Source organism: Callorhinus ursinus, unplaced genomic scaffold, assembly GCF_003265705.2.
Source record: "Callorhinus ursinus isolate GAN/ISIS: 27379988/994484 unplaced genomic scaffold, GSC_fseal_2.0 scaffold54, whole genome shotgun sequence".
Classification (NCBI taxonomy): Eukaryota; Metazoa; Chordata; class Mammalia; order Carnivora; family Otariidae; genus Callorhinus; species Callorhinus ursinus.
In genome coordinates, this window is record NW_027397116.1 from 9,654,987 (window position 1) to 9,677,458 (window position 22,472).

General features: G+C 36.3%; 1 protein-coding gene across 1 annotated transcript in view; it reads left to right on the forward strand.

Moving 5' to 3' along the window:
* USH2A (usherin) overlaps positions 1–22,472 on the forward strand; it is a 707,317-nt gene that overhangs the window by 183,728 nt on the left and 501,117 nt on the right. Inside the window, exons 15-19 of the mRNA XM_025892244.1 lie at positions 327–485; positions 8,024–8,518; positions 9,542–9,811; positions 11,415–11,584; positions 17,987–18,131. Of these exons, the coding sequence (XP_025748029.1) occupies positions 327–485; positions 8,024–8,518; positions 9,542–9,811; positions 11,415–11,584; positions 17,987–18,131 (1,239 nt within the window). The remainder of the gene's footprint in view (positions 1–326; positions 486–8,023; positions 8,519–9,541; positions 9,812–11,414; positions 11,585–17,986; positions 18,132–22,472) is intronic.

A 22,472-nucleotide genomic window follows, 5' to 3' on the forward strand; every position in this document is an offset into this window, starting at 1 on the left:
AAGAAGAAGAAGAAGAAGAAGAAGAAGAAGAAGAAGAAGAAGAAGAAAAAGAAGTGCTTAGTGTAAACTTTTGTGGTCCACTCGCCAACTATGTTTATGACAGCTGCATTGATCTACAAAATTGTTTTATGCTTATAGATAAAAAGCTTTGTTTTAGAGAACTTATGATGTATACCTTCTGTTTATTAATGTCTTGGTAAACCACATGTCTTTTTGATAAAGTAATCCTGAATCAGAAAGACCTCTTTGCTGGATATCGTACTTCAGCTTACTTGTGTGCTTATTAATTGCCTTTGCTAATACATGCTCCCTCTATTGTAATTTAGCTCCATCACAACAACCTCCACCCAGAGGACAAGTTCAAAGTTCTTCTGCTATCAATCTGTCCTGGAGTCCACCTGATTCTCCAAATGCCCACTGGCTTACTTACAGTTTATTCAGGGACAGTTCTGAAATCTATACAACTGAAGATCAATACCCATACAGTAAGTTTAAAGGTTTGGCAGTAGAAAGATATAATATTCTGAGAATTGATATATTAGTTAAGTTCTTTGACACTGAGGATAAATGTTGTTGTGGTTTCCTGTGTCTAGCAGAGAGTGTTTCAAGCAGAGACAGAATTACGAGTCTCACGAGCAGTCTCCTCGTAATCAAAACAATGCAATAAATGAGATACTTCTTATTTGATAGTCCCTAATGCTTATCAAATTCTCAAAGATGAAAAAAAAAAATCACCCTATTCAGCCAGCATTGATGAGGATGTGGAACAGTTAGAACTTACATAAACTACCGGACTATCTCTGTAAGTTCATTGGCACAACTTTTCATGCAGGATAGACTGTTAAAATGTATGAAAATCTATGTCCTTTTGTATACCATTTGACTCAGCAAATTTCCTTTAGGAAATTTATCTTAAATGAACAGTCATAAATGGGTACAAAATATGTTCCAGCCTACACTATTTGTAATAGCAAAATATTGCATAACATTCAGATATTCAAAGATCTTTCAATAAATTTTGATAGATGGCATAATAGGATCCTGATACATTGGTATGTGAATTGTAGGATGTGATTACCTATAAAATTATATTTTAGTTTATATGTTGATGAATGGAAATGCCCATGACACATTGTATAACATAATAAAAATTATAAATAATCTGAATTAAATTAAAAAATATGTAGAAATATTGGAAGACTTAAAACAAACTGAACTATAGTTTTCTCTGAGCATAAAGGTTACAGAAAATTTATCAAATATTTCTATTACATGGGTTCAGCTTTTAAAGTTCTTAGGTTAAAAATGGACTTTTAAAAAAGTGGAATCAGAGTACTAACCTTCATGCAAATAATGTAATTTTACGCACACACTGCCATTTCCACAGAGGTAGAATATAATATGAACTTAAATTGAAAGAAAGGATGTGAAAAAACTGCATCTATAACTTTTAAAAAGATTTTAAAGGAGCTTATAGAAATCAAACTATGGGAACCCATTGTCTTTAAAAAAAATACTTACTCAGATGTTTTAGATAGTTTTCCTAAAGTCAGAATGAAGAAATAGAAATGTTTACATCCTTCCAGCTCTGTCTTATCTGATATTTGCCTCTAGCCATGTTTAGCTACAAGCTAGTTTAAGAAATTAGTTTAAAAACATTGGAATAGTGATTCTAATTCAAGTTTCCATTTTGTTCTCTTTGTTTAATACCCAATTTTCCAAATTCCAGTTTAACTTAATTAGTTAGAAGAGTGTGTAAAGTTCTGTAGAGGCACTGAAGTTCCATAATCTTCCTCAAAATGGTTAGGGAGATGACTTGTTTTAACGTAGTGATTGGATTTAAAACTTTTGCAGAGCATACATTTCTATTTTGTATGTAGTAGAGTAGGTTACATTTTGTACCTAATTCTGACTGACATGCACCTACATTATTGTGTCCACTTTCTGTTAACTCTAAATGTTTCTCCAGTATTCCAGCTCTTCTTTGAAGTTAATAGCAACTCTGAACTTCATGATGCAGATTGCAAAGGGAAATGAACATCTGTCTACATCTGCCATGTTGGCAAAGCATCCTAAAAACCTGCTACTAGAATGTTTATTTTCTTCCAAATATCAGCATGATCCAGGTGTCCTGAAACTTAAACTTTTGTGATAAGGGGAGAGAGAGTTATAAAAATATTGAAAGTGATTTTGAAGATGACTGTACCATTGGTTGGATTATTTCTAAAATTATGAATTAGGGTCACCCCATTTTCCATTCAGCTTAATTCAATAATAAAATTAAACTTCAATTATACCCTTCAATTCCAGTGACATGTTTTCCATAGTAATATATTGTGATCTATTTTATAGATCATTACATGAGAATACAACGCTCTGGCTCTTATTCATGATTGCACTAATACAGAATCCAAATAACAGTTTCTTACATAAATAATGTGTACTCATTCACTAATCAGACATTTATATAATCCTATTAAATGAGGTATTATTTCCTAAAACCTTATTTTTCATTAAAAAATGCCACTTCTGGCATTTCTTGACAATCACTATAATTAATGATGTGAAAATTATCTGCATGATGGCATTTGAACAGTAAGAACAATTGGTTAACACTGTCAGAACTTTGTATCATTCTAATAATACCCTCATGTTTATTACTCTATTTCCAGTGTGTGGATAGCATGTGTAATATGAAAAGGAAACAGTACTTATATTCAGTCGGATGAACACAAATCTTTGGGTTAAATAAAGGCATTTGGAATTATAGGTGGAGAATCATTGAACTTTTCAAAGAAAATTAATAGTGTTGTCTTCTGAGAAAGTTTGATCCTTTGGTTGAGACCATTATAGAATTCCTTGTTAGAATAATAACTTTTCCTAGCTTGCCTGATGTACCATCAGGACAATGGTTTCCAACCTAAGATCATGACACACTGGTGTATTATCATCTTTAAAGGCTGCAAAGTATTTGTTACTAGTCATAGCACACAGGTAATGGTGGAATAATTTTAAAGTTTCTGAATAATAAACTTTTTAAAAATAAGCAAAATTTACATCCTCATAAGCTTGTACATAACCAGCTTTCAAAAATAGGAGAGAAAGGTATAGAGGTCAAATAAGCGCACTGGGAATTATACAGAATCAGCGCCTAATATTATCTCCCCTGTAGCTCCAATCTGGTTTGCCCACAGGTGTTTTCCATATGATGGGTGTGAAGAGAACAGCCATCATAGGAAATAGCACTCATTTGATAGTGGTATAGTTTTAGGTAGTGGCCAATAAATCATATTATGTTTTCCTGCTTGAGTTTGGAACTAAAAGAGAGCTAGACCTAAGAGTCAGTAAGATGGACATGAAAAATAAAAGTCATCTTCATTACTGATAAAAGTCCATTGGAGATTAGACCCTCTCTCCTGCATGAAGACAGATTAGAAGAGAAAAAAAAAATCAATGGGCTGATCTGAGCATGCTCTGTTTCCCCCTTTCTCCCCAAATTCATGGGAAGCCATGAGTAGAGAAATAGTCCTTACATGTTTACTCTAAAAAAATCCTATCACAACGAACCTAGAGGATGAATACTTCTACACCTGGCCATTGCTTGCATAGCCTAAAGACGTTAACATAGTTTAGGGTTTTAGATGACGATACATCCTAGTGAACCCTGGGACTTCATTTCTACCTTTAATATTATTATCATTTGTTACTCTATTCTACATCAAGGGATCAATGTAACCAGTGGTAAGATGGTTCAGTTTCTCTGAGAGAAACAAACAGTAAATAAAGGGAAGGGATAAGAAACACAATAGAAAAGTTGAGGACAAGCAACTGTTTCTATAAAGCTCTTATTATTTTTTCCTAGAAAAATCAATCAGACATATATGGAAAAGTCATTCCTTCATTTATTCAGTAAAATTTTTTCTTTTTTTCTATTATGTCATGTTAATCACCATACATTACATCATTAGTTTTTGATGTAGAGTTCCATGATTCATTGTTTGGGTATAACACCCAGTGGTCTGCGTTCAGTACGTGCCCTCTTTAATACCCATCACCAGGCTAACCCATCCCCCCACCCCCCTCCCCTCTGGAACATTTATTCAGTAAAGTTTTATTCAGTGTTTACTCCAGATCAGGAACCGTATGAGTCACTAGAAGCACAAAGATGGAAGGAGCAGTTCTTGTTATTGAGAGGGGAGATAAAAAATAGACAAAATTATAATATATATTAAATGTTGAGTTAGAGTAGACTTGGAGTATTAGGAAAGTACTGGGAGGAGGAGAGGAAGCCATGCCTGTGGTGGCAGAGAGGGAGACAGAATCATTGAAAGTTTCACAATAAGGAGGTGATGTGTGAGCTGGATTAGCCAGGTACTGCAGTGAAGGAAGAACGATTTTCCTGGAAGAAACTGTACGTGAACAGGCATGAAGGGAAGGTGTATGAGAAAATAAGGTACATTCAGCAAACCTGAGCAGGTCCAGGTAGCTTTCATGGGTGGTATACTAGGGAAATACTACAAACCATAGTGGGTACCAGCTGAGATCATGAATTAGAGCCGAGGCAAGAATTCTGAATGTTGTCCTGAATGTGCAGAAGTTTGTGGTAGGGGGCGCCTGGGTGACTCAGTCGGTTAAGCATCTGCCTTTGGCTCAGGTCATGATCCCGGGGTCCTGGGATAGAGCCCTGCATGGGGCTCCCTATTCAGTGGGGAGCCTGCTTTTCCCTCTCCCTCTGCTTACTGTTCCCCCTGCTTGTGCTCTCTCTCCCTGTCAAATAAATAAATAAAATCTTAAAAAAAAGAAGTTTGTGTAGGAGAACAGTTTTTCCAAGCTCATAGTTAAAGATAGAGATAATTCTTATCCTAACTTAGGAGTATGACCTGCTCTAGATAAGTTCTTTTAACCCAAGTCATTTTGTTGTTGTTGTTATGATAAAATTAAGGGGAATTCTATTTACACCCTTTCAATTACTTTTATTTAGTTCACACTATATGTTGTTTATACAGTGTTTTTAACCAAATATATGTTGCCATCTCAATTCTATAATTACTCTAGTTACTTGCTAAATAGACTCCTCTTGTAGATTTTGATCGATAGGGATTATATTCCATTTCTCAAATGCTATAAGCATCAAGTACATACTGAACTTCTCTTAATTATCATCAGGTTATGTATCTTCCAACTTCCAGTTTAAGCGTGTGCCATTCTCTTGGAATATTTAAGCACTGATATTTATTTTTGCCTTGTAGGTTTGGCTTTTGACACGTTAAATAGAATATTTTCCACCGGTTTGCAAACCTTCAATGATTTTTTTCAAATGTTTTAAATATTTTAAACTGTCTCATGTGGAATGCAGAAAACTTTAACTTAATAAGTATTTATTGAATTTACTGTTATATGCCAGAAATGTATGTAATAGTAACCACACCCTAGCTATTATAGAGAGGCAATTTCCCTTATTGTTTAATTATGATCACGATACTCAGTTATGAGCAACAAGTATGATGTTCAGGTAATACATTGAAAACCAATGTAGTAGTCCTTTGACTAATTGATAGAATGAAACTACTTAGCAACTACTATCAATATATCAAAAGCAAATTTTTCCAGTGGAGGATATCACTTTTTCTGAAGAAGCATAGTAAATGTCATTCATCAAATCTTTCTAGTGGAGGATATCACTTTTTTTAAAGAGGCATAGTAAATTTTATGTATCAGCTTTACTGACTGATTCAACAAATTTTTATTGAGCTTCTACTCTGTGTTACCAATACGGTGGCAAGTAAGGAGAACATGGTTGGTCCTGGCTTCCCAGGGTGATAAGTCTAGTGTCAAGGAAAGACAATTCATCAAACTATTAAAATACAATGTGAGAATGGTAGTGTTAAGGGATATATATATGTGTGTGTGTGTGTGTGTGTGTGTGTGTGTGTGTGTGTGTGTGTCTGTGTATTATATATACTAACGTGTGTATGTATCTATATTTCTATTTCTATATTATCTATATCTATACACATGATGCTAATGGGATATTATGGCTAGTTTTCTTTCTTCTACATCCAGGAAAACCTGAAATCTCATAATATTCTCCCACTCCTACCTCACTTAAGCATGCTCAGTACATTTTTAAAAAACTGAATACCAACTCTCCTCTGCCCTGAAACCATTTCAGTTTTGGATTGCCAGAAAGGGAAGGGATTAGGAGAATATGAATCTGGATTTTCCCAGATTACTTACGTTCTCTGGTTTGATTTTATAATAGAAAATTTCACTAATTTGGGAAATAAGAATTAGATATCAATGGGAATACTTTTTTGTTATTTGATACTAAGCATACTTGGAAATAAATTAATCAGTGCAGGGGTGCCTGGGTGGCTCAGTCAGTTGAGCGTCTGCCTTCGGCTCAGGTCATGATCCTAGGGTCCTGGGATCCAGCCCCACATGGGGCTCCCTGCTCAGCGGGAAGCCTGCTTCTCCCTCTCCCTCTGCCCTTCGCCCTGCTCTTGCCTGCCCCCTCTCTCTCTAATAAATAAGTAAAATCTTTTAAAAAAGAAATTAATTAGTGCATATGGTTATTACCATCAGCATCTCCAAAGAGGAATCTCATGCTGTGTTTGTGCAATAATTTGTCTAAGTGATTTTGTTTTTGGTATAGATCTTTTTCATATAAAAATGTTATATCCCATTAACAAAGCTTAAAATAATTTTTTTAAGCCTCACAATTGCAGCATTCTAGTATGATGACTAACTTCACTTTGGAAAATTTCTGGAGTAGTATATACTCCCAGTTTATTTTTCATAATAATACTCAAATACACATGTGCTACATGGCCTTCATCACTATGTTTTTAAATAATTATGTGATATTGGAATTCTATTAATGTATCATAGTAATATTAAAATATTGTAACCCATTAAATTCCATTTTAACTTACTTCAACCTTTCCTATTATATATCACACATCCATACTTTTATATGCTTCCTGACGAAATGTTCCCCCAAAATTGGATTAAGGACCAAGGTCTCATAAAATATATTTTAACATATGCTAGTATATGGTATAGGTTTATTGCCTCTCAGTTTCAGCCCTACTCTTCACTACCTGCTTTGTGACAGTGAGGCTGGAACCTGTAAATAGTTCTCCTTGGCCAGGTGGGCCATTGTAAGGGTCACAGTCCTGCAATACACTTCCTGTCCCCTTAGAGAACAGGAAGCTCCAGGCACTCGCCTAACCATGTCCACTCCTTAGCTTTTTAGCCCTTTAAAAAACCCAGACTTCTCCTGTGTCAGTTCTCCACTGATGATAATAAATGTCTCCAAAATTTTGTAGTTTAAAACAACAAACATTTATAATTTCACAGTTTCTATGGGTCAGAAACTCAGGAGAGGTTCCAGTCAGGATATTGGCCAGGTGACAAATGTTCCTTGTGGCAGCAGTTGGACAACCCTTGGTCCAGGGCAATATTGTTTAATAAGCAAACAGGTTACATAGAAGAGAATGCTATTTCTGTTTCAGAGAACTGCCAGGAATTTCTCTTATATCTTCTGTAAAAAAGGCAACTATATTATAGAAAGAACAAGAGTTTAAACAACCTTCTAGGGGTGCCCGGGTGGCTCAGTCGTTAAGCGTCTGCCTTTGGCTCAGGTCATGATCCCAGGGTCCTGGGATTGAGCCCCGCATCAGGCTCCCTGCTCGGTGGAAAGCCTGCTTCTCCCTCTCCCGCTCCCCCTCCTTACGTTCCCTCTCTCACTGTCTCTCTCTCTCTGTCAAATAAATAAATAAAATCTTAAAAAAAAAAAACCCTTCTAAATAGTTTTCGTGACAAGAGGCACTTTTCTTATGTTATACTGCACAGTAAAAGCAATCAGAATTCGTTTTCAGTTTTAAATATATGAACCATTCTCTTACTCAAAAGGGTAGATTGTATAGTTTATGTGATTAAGTTATATAAATAGGAAAACAATTAGAAATGATTCCTTACCAATTTGTGAAATGTAACACTTTTCTTCTTTTAATTTCAGATATTCAGTACTTCTTAGATACTGATCTGTTACCATATACTTCCTATTCCTATTACATCGAGACGGCCAGTGTGCATGGTTCAACAAGGAGTGAGTCTGTCACTTACAAGACGAAACCAGGGGTCCCAGAAGGAAACTTGAACTTACATTATATCCTTCCTATTAGCTCAGACTCTGTGACACTTGCCTGGACTGCACCTTCAAATCGTTCTGGTCCTATAGAAAAATATATTTTATCCTGTGCTCCTTCAAGTAGCAATCAGCCATGTGTTTCTTATGAAGGTTATGAAACCTCCACTACCATCAGGAATCTGGTTCCATTCACCAAGTACCATTTTTCTGTACAGGCGTGTACTAGTGGGGGTTGTTTACACAGCTCACCCCTTACAGTGATCACAGCCCAGGCACCTCCCCAAAGGCTGGGTCCACCTGAGGTGCGGAATATCGGTTCCACAGAACTTCATGTAGAATGGTCTCCTCCAATGGAACCAAATGGTAAGAATTCAGGGCTTAGATTTCCCTTTCTTGAGCAAAACATGAATGAGAATCTAGGCATTTGGAATTGGGCAATAAGAATCTGGCAACTGTATTCATTTTTGTAACTGTAGGATATAATAATTGAGAATTTCTAAAGATATCAGATGCTATTCGTACTGGTTAGTAGAACAAGTATATTTCTTTAATCTAATAACAAATTCCATTCATTTAAATTGCCCCTTAAAAGGCTAATATTATCTTTGCTCTTAATGACATCTGTCACAACAAAAATGATGTTTCTAATTTGAAACTCACTTATGAAATGCATTATATTTGACTGTGTCACAAGTTAGGGCACCCATAAGCAGTAAATTTTCTCTTTTAAGCAAGAAAAGGATATAAAATAATACAAAAAATATGTATATAGGCTAGCAGACTCCATTAAGTTAATTTTTTGTCTTCATACAATTGAACCCTTGGTTATATAGGCCAGACACAAATTCATAGATTTTTAGTAATTAATATCATGTACGTATGATGGTAAAACCTTTTCTCTTAGACTTTTAAAGTTATTTAAGAAGACTAGGTAGAAATCAAGTTTGATATTCTAGTATTTATATAAACAGGGCTTGTGTTAAACAGATAATAAAATACCCATATTTGAAAGTATATAAATTGGAGGTGCAATGATCAAATCTGCCCCCGCAAATGCAATTCTTAGTAGAAATTATGATCATTCATTTTCAAAGGGATTGAATTTACCTATAATAAGTTAAAGCTATTTTGTGTTTATGCATTCCCTTTTGGTTTGTTTTTCCCATGAATATGCTTTTCAGCAGTATTTCATACATTCATCTGTCCATCAGTTTGTTGTGTTTTATAAATCCCATCATCTAGATTACTGAAGAAATGGACAGGTAATCTAGTCAGAAGAATAATGCAAAGCTGGTACTGTTTAACTGGCCTAACCCCGCCTCACCCCCAAAACTGTCTGTCTGTCTGTCTGATGAGTCCTCCTGGTTCACTGTTTCATTTTTCTAGGAATAATTATAAGATATGAACTCTACATGAAGAGAATGAAATCTGATGGAGAAAACACATCAGCAGAAAGTCGAGTTTTTCAGAGCAGTGGCTGGCTCAGTCCTCACCCACTTGCAGAATCAGCCAACGAAAATGCATTAAAACCTCCTCAAACAGCCACAACCATCACTGCCTTGGAGCCATACACCAAGTATGAGTTTCGAGTCTTAGCTGTGAACATGGCTGGCAGTGTGTCTTCAGCCTGGACTTCAGAAAGAACGGGAGAATCAGGTGAAGAAAAATGTTTTGAACTCTACTTTGAAGATTCCCAAATGAAAATACTGCCCCAAGTGAAAGTCAACAGAACTAAAGTACCTTTTGAAAAGCAAGAATTATAAATTTATATAGGCCAAGGAAAAATTTAACATATCTGTTGGTTATGTAAATATCTCAAGGTCACAAAGCACTTGCAGTAAGTTTTAGGGGAAAAAAAATGCTTGAGCTATTACTTCAAGAGGGAAAAATAACTTAACTATATAGTTACAGTCTTTGGGGAATGTTTGCCAAAAATAGTAATTGGTTTCCATTCCTGAAGTGGGTTGGCTGTATGTCCTATCTTGCTCCAAATTCAGCACGATTTATGTTCAATGAAAGAGATAACTGTACCAATTTCACAAATCTCATTTTGTTTTTATTTCTCTCTCCAAAGCAAATAGTGTAGGTACTAGATGATACCTAATGATAGAATCCTGAATATCACTATCTGTAATTCACAAGTGTGCTTATAAGCAGTTGGCAATATGGTAAGGAAGGAGAGTAAAATTTTTAATTTTCTTAAGATATCTTCACTACAGCAAATGAGATATTTTTAACCCCCCCCACACACTCTTTACATTAAAAACACTTCAAATATCATGAGCCTTTAACCAAAAAAAGACGCTTTTGTTCTGCTTTGAATCTATGGGTATTCAGAGAAACCCAAGTCCTGATTTAAATTGGATCTGTTAGGACCGTGGGAGGATAAGGGTAGCTTTAAGTTGATGTCCAAGGGAATCATTTCATGAATAAAATGTGCATTGTGCTTGAGCATCTCTTAATGACTACCAGCCATCTTGGACAAATAATAGTGCCATGATAGCACAAGTGATGAGCCATGGCATTCTGGAAGGGGAAAATCAAGGTCAGAAATGAAAAGTAATGGGTGAAACTGCAATGCTGGACCCTCATAATCTTATGGGTCACTGGCTACTGAACGTGTGATGAGGTCCTTTGATAATACACCTTTGGTTAGCACATTTAAAATCCATATTAAGATCTCAAGGATGGCAGGGGGAGAATGTATGCGTGTATGTACTCTGAACATTTCAATCAAGATTTATTGAAAACTTTAAAAATTTCTTTGGGGTTATTTAGAACATTTTAGATTTACCTCTTTCTGAGGAGTAATAGTCTCCAAGCTCTATCGGCGTGGCTCAGTGAAGTACATCTGTACATCAGAAATCCAATATGTCATTATGCATTGTTCTGAACTTTGTGGACTAAGATTCAGTTTTGATGACTTCTCCTTTCAAATGCTTCATAAGACCTGTGGTTTCCAACCCCAAATAATCTACTAGTTATCTTGATGAACATAAGCAAATTCTTAAATGATTTTTCTTTTGTAAATGGAAAATATCTTTGCTGGGAATATAAGGGTGGAGAATATCCTTGCAGAGAACAACAACAACTACAAAAGGGAAGTAGCTTTTCTAAACACCAGTATATCCTTTGATGTTTAGAAATCGGATTATGTAAGGAACGGGGTTATGTGAGAAACTAGAATAGGTGTATGAATTCCATCTGGAAACCTGGAGGTACAACATTCATTGTCTGCTTGTGTTACTGTCATTGACAGTACCTGTATTCATGAGCCCTCCTTCCGTCTTCCCGCTCTCACCACACTCCCTCAATGTGTCCTGGGAGAAGCCAGCAGAGAATGTAACAAGAGGAGAAGTTGTGGGCTATAAGATCAATATGGTTTCTGAACAGTCACCTCGGCAATCTCTTCCGGCTGCGTTGTCACAGGTACTAGTATTTTAGAATTGAATTGTCTTCCTTTTGACATTTTCTGATTTTGCAGAACTCTATGACCAAATTCTCCCTTATGTATTCCTTACCTGTGGTGTTTGTTTCTTAATATAAAACCATGCACATGAGGCACTGTATATTTCTATCACTTATTTTTCTAATACAAACATGTATTAAAACAAAATAGGTATGATTTTGTTTCATAAAATCTGCTTTCTACACTTAACATCTATCCTTAAATATCTTGTAAGGAGTTGACTTTCAGTAGCTGTGCACTGTCATGTTATTTGGGCATACAGTCATGCATTCAACCAACCCACAGTCAGTTGGTATTTATATTGTATTAATTCTTTTGGAAATATAAGGAACATTGATAACAATGCCTTCTATGGACATTTTGCATATTTCTGTTTCCTAAGAGAAGAGAATTCTGAGGAATGGTTTTATCACAGCTTATAGCAAAGGTTAACATGGTCAAGGTTTGGGATATACAGTGACATATTGCCTTCTAGTAATGAGAATAATAATCATAGCTAACTTAGAAAGGCTTTATTGTGTACATGGACTAAGTAATTTGATATGTATATAATAATCCTGGAAGGGGAGAGGCTCTTGTTTCCCTCCAGTTTATGGTGTGGTCAATGTACTCCATTAGCCTATTTTACTAGCATGGGGGTGGCCAATGACAGAGGTGGCTGATGTTAACTGGACAAGTCATTCTGTGTACTTGGCTGTTTAGCACCTCTTTTGAGGAAGACGCTCTTTGGTGGGCATTAGCACGATATAAAGAGATCCTCACACATAACCATCTCTCCCGTGGGCCTATCCACATTCTTCTTTCCCACACTTCCTGGTTCCTGATCTTCCAGGCTTTTTTTTTTTCCATGCCCATGACCAATACATTCAGGTCACTGCCATATAGTTCAGATGTGTTCTGCCTTTGGACTCTTCCCTTTCCACACAAAATGGATGGCCAGGTGCACTGCCTAAAGTGCTGCCCATTGAGCAGATTTCTTCTTACTGCTGGTTTTTAGGGCCATCCTTGAATGGGGTTATAGGGCATCTGTCACCCATTTTTGACTTGCAACCGCATACTAAGACAGCCCATCTGTGAACCCAACCACATTTTTCTACACTGTCAGCTCTTGAGGAACGTCCAAGAAGTCATAGGTATGAGCTGAGATTGAGCCATCAGTGTACAAATGGTAGATGACATGGGGGTCCAGACAACCTGCTTGCACAGCGTATTATTCCTGACTCTGTTTATGCCTGTTACAAGATATCCCCTTCCATTTTACAATGAATTTCTGTTGGACCAACTTGGCCTTAAGACATAGCATGTCTGACAGAACTCAGCTCATGAGGGGTAGCTCTGGCTGCATGACCATTTGATGTTGATAGTCAGATTTTCTGCTTTTACCAAGGCCCACTAGCATGCTAGGGGCTGTCTAGCAGATGGTGTTTAATTTCCATTGTGTGATATGACCTTGCTCCACATCCTGTGAGTGTACCTTGTGATTCTCTTATTGAGGGCTTGCCATAAATGTCTCACATACCACAGGATCTGATAGGCTTTATGTCCCAAGTTGCTTGGCTGCTTGCAACACAGCCTTGACCTGCAGAAGAATCCTCTCCAGCCCTAGGGTACACTCAGAGCTGGCAGTACTCCATAGTATTCAGTAACTTGGTCAGAATAGTATTCCCAGATGTGGAATATACTCTCTTCAGAATGTAAGAAGGCCTGCCAGACATTCTGTTTCTTTCCTACTAGTGGTAAGGGCAAGATGCAATAATTTGACCTTTACTTTGAAAGGGATGACCTAGCATGTCTCAGGCTACTGGACCCCTAAAAATTTTACTGATGTGGCAGACCCTTAATTTTAAAAAACTTGATCTCTCATTCTTTGGAGCATATAGTACTTACCAAGACCTCTGTATATCTGCCATGTCTTGCTTCTCTGATTTATTTAATAGGATGTTATTAATTTGGAGAACCAATACTGCCAAGGTGGTTTTCACAGTTTGCCTTGAATTGATGACCTTCTGATCTTGTCTTTCTTCAATGCATTAATAGCACCCAGCAGCAAGAGCTACTTGATTCCACAGTCCTAAAAATTACTACTTTCCCTAAAGTAGTCCATATAATTTCCAGTTCCACCAAACCAGTGAACTTCCTTCTACTGGTAAATCATCCAGTTCACCACTAATGAGTTTAAGAATTGCACCACTGGTGTATGCTAGGGGCCATCAGTACTCCACCCACTACCTGTGTTGAGGTTCTCTTTGGCAGTCAGCTGGTTGGTGATCCAACTCCAAAATATCATTTGAGAGTCTCCTTCCTAGGGCACTCCTGCTGTTACTTAGGTCAGGTTCTCTGGGAAACAGATGCTGTGGAGAGGATTGAGTACATGTTTATTGGGGAGTGCTCTCAGAAACAACACATGGAAAGTAGTAAGAGTTGCAGGGTTGAGAAGAATAAGAAGCTGAATTGTGATGCAGTAACAAAAGGGTCTAAGTTGATCCTGTGGGTGGTTCTGGGGCTGAAATGAAACTATCAGGTTGTCCTAAAGAAGTCAAGGAGCCAGACCTTTGTACCCCATTGTATTAGTTTCCTGGGACTGCAATAACAAATTAACCACAAACTAAGTGATGTAAAACAACAGAAATTTATTTTTTTAATGGAGGGCCAGAGTCTGAAATCAAAGTGTTGGCAGGGCCATTTTCCCTCTGAAGGCTGTCCAGGAGATTCCTTCCTTGCCTCTTCCAGCTTCTGGTAGCTCCTTGTGTTCCTTGGTTTGTGGCAGCATAACTCCAGTCTCTGCCTGTCTTCACATGGCCTTCGTCTCTGTGTTGGGGTCTCTTTGTATCTGTGTATCCCTCTCCTTTCTTCTATAAATATATCCCTGTACTTAAGACCCACCTTAACTCCATGATGGTTTAATTAATTATATCTGCAAAGACCCAGTTTCCAAATAAGATCACTTTCTGAGGTACTAGGCAAACAAGGATTTTTGAGAGACCCTCTTCAACCCATTACCAATAGGTTTGCCAATATTTCTGAGGCTTTTCAGTAGACAGAGCATGTTTACAACACAAAGCTAGAAGAAGAACCAATAAATAATTTATGATTCCTTGTTTTACTTTTTCATTAGCCTGGAAATAAGTGCTGACTAATTTGCCTCTGTCTCGGGTGATAAACACAGAGGTAGCCTTACACATATCTTGTAACTTAAATGAGTTAGTCTACCAATCCAGTGTATCATAAAATTTAAGGTAAATTTACAGCTGTAACTGCTTTGTTTGGTCCTTAATGTTATACCGTATTTATCATTGTTACTGTTTTTGCTATGTTTTTGCTTTGTAGACTATTCTTTCTTCATAAAACATAGCTTCAGAGCAACTATTACTTGCAATATGGTATTCTAGTCTAAGAAACAAAATAAGAAAAAAAAAAACATAGTTCCTAAAAATATAGCCTTAGAAGTCAACCTATTTGTTCATATTCCACTTCTGCCAATTGCTAGCCATCCACACATCTCTGCACTTCAGGTTTTACTCATCTGTAAAACTGGAAAACAATTTCTGCTTATCTACATGATTTTTGTGGAGTTTAAAGTGCTTGACAATATTAGGTCCTACTAGTGATCATTATTAATGGGATAGGACTACATTAAACTTTTAAAAAGATAATTTTATCATTCAGTGGAGCAGGAAAATATTTCTTTTTTATTAGTGACAAAAATTATGTATATGCATCTTTTTTGTTGAAAAGTCCTTTCTTTGTGGCTGAGTTGAAATAAGGATATAGATATGCCACTTTATTCTCTTTCTTACGCTTTCTCACCCTACAAATATCTATCTACCTAATCATATATTCAAGAAAGTGAAATCAAGAGTGGCAAAGTCAGAATCTTCATCTTCTCAATAATTAAATTTGTATCCACACTGGCCTGAGTGTGTCTTGTCATAAGCTTGGTAAAAAAATAGCCAAAATTTCTAGGGAAAGCCTACTGTAAATAATTGTTACAGAAACATTGACTAAGAATGCGGCAAGGAAATATATAGAAGTGGTGATATTATCAGTGTAGGATTTCAAGCTTCTACAGAATTCTCTCCACCTCCTTAAAGATTTATCTCAAAGAAATTTTTCGATTAAATTGGTCCTTTAAATCTTATAAAATGACTAAATATATGATAAAGACAAAGTTTATCTGTGTGATGATTTTATGTGCCCCAAGTTTTAAGGTAAATGTTTTTTTAAAATCATGTAATTTATAACAACTATCTGTAGAGAAGTAAAAGTCCATCAAAATTAGTACTAATCTACATTTTCTATTTCTTGTTATATTTCATTTTATATTCTTGCTCCACAGAATAGTTTGCTCAAAAAAAAAATGATGCAACATCCTAAATGAAATAGGAAATACTTCATTTTTAATTTTTTTTTAAATTTGAGTATAGTTGATACAATATTAAATTAGTTTCAGGTGTACAACATAGTGATTCAACTTCTGTATATGTTATGCTATGTTCACCATAAATGTAGCTCCCACCTGTCGCCACACAATGCTGTTACAATAACATTAATCATATTCCCTATGCTGTGCCTTTTTATTCCCATGACTTATTGATTCCATAACTGGGAAGCCTGTGTCTCCCACTCTCCTTCACCTATTTTGTCCATCCTCCCCACACCTTCCCTCTGGCAACCGCTGGTTTGTTCTCAATATTTGCAGGTCTGGTTTTGCTTTTTGTTTGTTTGTTTATTCATTTGTTTTGTTTTTTAGATTCCACATATGAGTGAAATCATACAGTATTTGTCTTTCTCAGTTTGGCTTATTTTACTTAGCATAAGATCCTCCTCTAGGTTCATCCATGTTGTCATAAATGGCATGATCTCAACCCTTTTTATGACTGCATAATATTCCGCTGTATATTTTTACCACATTTTCCTTAAAATAAGAAACACTTTATTATATTTTATCTGGAGAACAATTCCATTTTCTAAAAGTCTACATTAATCCCACCAGGATTGTTCTAAATGGCATAAATTGTATAGCAATATTCAGTAAATTCTACTCATTTCAATGTTTTACTTTTCTTAGAAAATCTTAAATCACATTGCACAGAACAGAAAATTGTATATCCTCAATCCCTCAATAACAACTCTAGAATTAGAAACATAAAGGATTTATAATCTGGTGTTTGATGTTTTTCTGATTTCTAAATGTAATTGTGAGGAAATAGTACCAAAGTTTTTAAATTATTCCTAGATTTTTAGAATCTTTGAAGTTACCTTTATTTCTGAAAATTATTTTATATATGATATTGTTTATATTCCATTCACACTGCTTTCTAGAACTACTCATTTAGGTCATGAAATTTTAAAGTCAATACCCAGGCAAATATTCTGAATGAGTTTTATCTTACTTCTACAGTGAAAATATCTAGACAATTACTTCAAATGTTACTAACCTTTACAGTTACCTGCATTTATATTTATGAGAGATTATTTGATATGAATATATCAACATCCCTTAGAAAAAAAGTTTTATACTAATGCTTGGTGTCATACTCTTTGTTTTAATGACTTTTTTTCTGAATATAATTTCCAGTGCTTTTTGTATCTATAAACTAAGTAAACTTATATGGTTGCTTTTGGTCATTTCTAGTTGTAATGATGGTACCAATGCTCAGTGATTGTCGTTTAATTATTTGTTTATGGACTATGGAGTTCCTCTCAGTCTCCTTTGCTCAAATCTGCTGTTTTCATTTGAAATTGTGTGATAAAGACAATATTTCAAAAAATGTAACTGTTTGATCTAATCTGCATATGCTTATTTGTATAAGAAAGATAATTGAGAATTGACCTCATGTGGATGCTCAGTAATGTGTTTACTTGTTTTCCTTTTTCTTTTGTGGCTTTTTTTTTTTCTTTCAAGAAAATGATGTTAATTTGATTTAACATAGTGACATTTTTCTGTACTAGCTCCATCAAATAACATGTGGGCATTACTATGCAGGGTTAGTTTTGAACAAGCCCCATGGTTTTATTTGGACTTTTTCATGATAACAATGACAATGTCACCATCCTTTATCTCTGCCATTGGTGACAATAAACATACCACCATGCTGCTTTATGAGGCAATAACTTGGTTTCCTCATTTATCCACTCAGGAACTGGATTATTACCTCATAAAACAGTGTGATTGTACAATTATCAATTAAATCCTAGCTTGTTGAGACTCTTCAAAAAAAATCCCTTTCCTAATAGTGGTTGGCAATAATTCCTCTGTCTGAATTCATAGAACATGACTGGATTCATGGATTCTTGACTGCCAAGATTATATTTCTCACACTGTTTATCTATTACCTGATTTTTTTTTTTTTGCCTTGAAGGTGTTGTACACTGCTAAATCCCAAGAACTGTCTTATATTGTAAAAGAACTAAAACCTTATAGGATATACAACTTTACTATTTCTCTCTGCAACTCAATTGGTTGTGTAACCAGTGCGTCAGGAACAGGACAGACATTAGCAGCAGGTAAGCAAGTTTTAATGGACACGAAAAATATATTGTGTCTTTATAAACAAACACCTATAAAGCTCAATACCTTCTCTAGTTTGGACGTAATACTTGTCTTTTCTGGTTTCTCCTGCTCCCCAGTCACTAACTCTGATTGCTACCTCTATTGACATTTTTAAACAAACAAAAAATAAGTAAATGAGCTGAGGTTTAAGAGGTCCATGGGAGCCCTGAGTTGCACCTGTGCCATAATAAGAAATATAATTAGATGCAGAGCAACTCCAGGGCTCAGCAACCACCCTAGGTCCTAGCGATGTTCTGACAGTTAGAAGTGCTCAGGTGGCTTCTTATGAGGCTCAGGATGCTTCTTCCTGACCCTTTTTGTGGGCTTTGGATCTACTCATGCCTGCCCTGTGGGGTTAAAGGTAGACATCCAGGAATTACTGGGTTGCCCTGGTGTCATATTTTGCCTTTATTGGATAGGCAGTAGTGTAATTATTAATTATTTTGTTATTAATAAGAAGCTCCTAAGTCTGTGAAATTCAAATAAAAGACTGGTGATCAAGTAAGATCTTAGTAGGAAATGGTTTGTATAAATTTTTGGCTTGCTTTACTTAGAGCAAACTAGATTCATACGACCTTGATTACATGTATCACTAACACCTACATAACTCAATTACTCAGCAGTTAGTATATTTTCACATCAGTTTTTCTGTCTGCAATCAAGCAAGGCTTGGTCCTCCTTAAGAAAATGTCCAGATGTGAGAAGGTTAAGAGACTCCTAGATGAATGACAGATATTATGCAAACATATTTAGCTATAAAAATATTCCCTATGCCTTTTCCCTAACTGTATTCAGGTCCAATTCTATTGTTTTGTTTTGTCTTGTTTTAGTTCTGGAAAAACTTGTTTGGCTCAAATAATTTCATCCAAGTAATTTTGTTTCTTCAAATTTTCCATCAATGAGAATGAGTCCCTAATTCTAAGGAACTATGTTTTATTACCTCTACAACTGAACTCTTTGTGTTTTTATATATTTATATGTGTTTCATATGTATGCATACATTTATGGCATACCTAGAGTGCATAAAATACCACTCTCCTATAACACTGTTTATTTATTTATTTTTGTATATTAGATTATTAGAGAGTTACTGAATATGGATAATGGAGGCAGGCTCCCTGTGTCCTTCTGGAAAATGATATAGTTTGGGGCTAGAGAACAAAGAAGAGGAATCTGTCTTGCAGGCTGGAGAAAAGTAAAAATAGAAACAACACAAGTTGAAAACTGGCCTGAGTTATAGTAGAGAATAGAGGGATCCCAATCATGTGGGTGAGCGGAACTGAAATCATGACTTCCCAGGGTTGTAAAACACTTAAAAGTCATCTAGTGTGGGGCTTCTGGGTGGCTCAGTTGTTTGAGCGTGGGACTCTTGATCTCGGCTTGGGTTGTGATCTTGGGGTCGTGGGATCAAGCCCCGGACCGGGCTCCGCACTCAGCGCACCGCACTCAGCGCAGAGTCTGCTTGTCCCTCTCCCTCTGTTCTTCCCTCCACTCTCTCTCTTTCTCTCTCAAGTATATAAATAATAAAATCTTCAAAACAAAAGTCATCCAGTGGAACTTTCTAGACAATAATAGTATATTCTATGTAACATTCTTCCCAAGTGTATATCCAACTCATGTTTGATGCCTTTAGCGGTAGGGGAGCTACTGCTTCTCAGGCAAATCCAAGTTTAGAGACCTCTTTCAAATGATGATTTCTTACATTGATCCAGAATATCTCTCTGTGGCCTCTATTCAGCAGTCTCCTTCTACTCCCTTGGGGGCTGTCCTTAGTCTAATTCCTCTTCCTCATGACATCACTTCCAATAACATTTTCAGTAGCAAGCCTTCCCTCAAGTCCCTCTCCCACGCTGCATCCTACAGCACCTCCCACCTGTACCTCACATGCCACAGTTTCTACTGCTAGTACAGGCACTCTCCTATAGATGAGATTCAGTCTGTCTTTTCATGGAAACAAACTAACGAGATTAGATGGACCCGGGGGACGGGAAGAGAAAAGCAAGACAAATGTCTGTGCAACAGATGCTGCCTGGTCAACACACCAGTGATAACAAGTGTGTTAACAGCATCCACCTTGGTTGTAGTAACTGGTTTCTGGGACACGGAAGAAGCCACAGCTGAGTGTGCTGTGCAGTTCCCATTTTAGCTACTGGTGAGGATCCTGAAGACCACTCCTGTCCACTGGAAAAGTAGTGAAATGAAACTAATCTAAGTCCTCTGAATTCTGCCTCTTTATCCTTGAAAGATAGAACTTGGAAACTTCTCATAGTCTCTGAAAGCCATGAGATGCACAAATTAATCGACTTTAAAAAAAAAATCGACTTATTCATATGTTTGGGGAAGATGCCAGGGTTTAAATTTGGGGCTCTGCCATCTACTAACTGTATGACCTTAAGTAAACTACGGGACTTCTGTGGCTCGATTTTCCAATTTAAAACTAAGGATAACCTATTTTATAGGGTTCATGAGGATTAAGAAAGCTAAATATTTAAAGCAGTGCCCAGCACAGAGTAAATCCTCAGTAAAAATTGTTATTTTTATCATGATTATTCTCACTCTGTCACAATGTAAATGTTATAAAATTTCTAATATTATCAAAATCTAAAAGGTTATTTTACAACTTTGCTTCCATACACTATTATAACACAAATGAAACAGTGCAGAGTCCCGAAACTAAGGAGTATATTATAAAAATAAACTGTAGGAGTGCTAAAGTCTAAAAGCATTATTTTTCAGTTCTGTAAGGACACGCCATTCAGAATTATGACAAGTATTTCAAAATTTTGCTCAAAAACTACAGATTTCAAATTTGTTGTTTGCAGCATACAGTTAATAATGTGCCATAATCATATAGTTACTGTATTTTGTTGTGAATGCTCAATTCCATAAGCATCTAATAAGGGCTGACCTATTTAGGGCACTATGGGGGATTCAAAGATAATTCAAAGACACCTTAATGGTGCCTGCATGAAGATGCTGACATACAACAGGTAGGGTTAACACCTGGGGGCACTGGATAAAGGACAAAAGAAAGCTATGGGAAGATAGAATATGGGATATTTGATTTGGGAGATTGGGAAGTTATCTCAGATGAAATGGCATTTGAAGTGGACTCTAAAGGATTGGTTAGGATTTGGGTAGGTATTTACTGGACACATGCCATCCTAGTCACTATTTTAGAGACTAGCACTGTTCCAGGTACCGATGGGATGAAAACTGGGGTTTATGAAAATTTCTCTGGCAGTAGCATGTAGAATAGACTAGAAGAGAGTGTGCAAATAGAGTCTGGTAGACTTTTCTAAGAGGCAGGGAGGGAGTAAGTCAGATGAATAGAAGTAAAGATTGAAGGAAGGGAATGCAGGTAGACCAAGGAAGAGAAATCCACAGGTTAAAAAGAAGGAAGAATTGAAGATGACAGTAAATATTGCAGACCCATGGTGATGCCGTTAAAGATAATGAGAAAGATGAAGAAAGAGCACATGGGAGAAATAAACCCATGAGTTTAAGTTTGCTTTGATAGAGACACATCCATGACAATTATAAGGAGCCTGTAGCAGAAAATGCAAATCCGGGGCTTAACAATGATACAGGCTTTGTAATTATTGCATATAGATAAAACTAAAACTGTGGATGGTAATGAATTAGTGAAAGCAGAGAAAATACAAAATAAAAGTTCGGATCTTAGTGAATGCTCTTATTTTGGGAGAAAGAGAAAGGAGAAGTAAAGTAGAGAAATGGTCAGAATTTGAGGGAACAGTATTAGAAAAGTTAAGGGAAGAGTAGTATCATGTACTCTAGGCAAAGCAAGAGGAATGTGATCTACAAGGAAGGTGGCATTGGTGTCCCTTTGGGGAGAACTCTAGTGTGGTTGAAGCAGAAGCTGGAATGTGAAGGACTGAGCAGTTGCAGGAGAAGATGTAATGGTAAATTTAAAATGTTCTAAATGTGTACATTTAAATGTGTAAATTTAAAATTGTTTTTCATTCTTTGCCAAAATTTTCCTTCTACCTAATTTCCCTTAAAAGCAATACATTAACTTTTTTATTATGTTAATCACCATACATTACATCATTAGTTTTTGATGTAGTGTTCCATGATTCATTATTTGCATATAACACCCAGTGCTCCATACAGTACGTACCCTCTTTAATACCCATCACCAGGCTAACCCATCCCCCCAACCCCCTCCCCTCTAGAACCCTCAGTTTGTTTCTTAGAGTCCATAGTCTTTTGTTTCTGTGTAAAATGCTTTCATTTCTGAAGGAAAAGTTATTTTAGTGTTCTCCTGGGAAAAT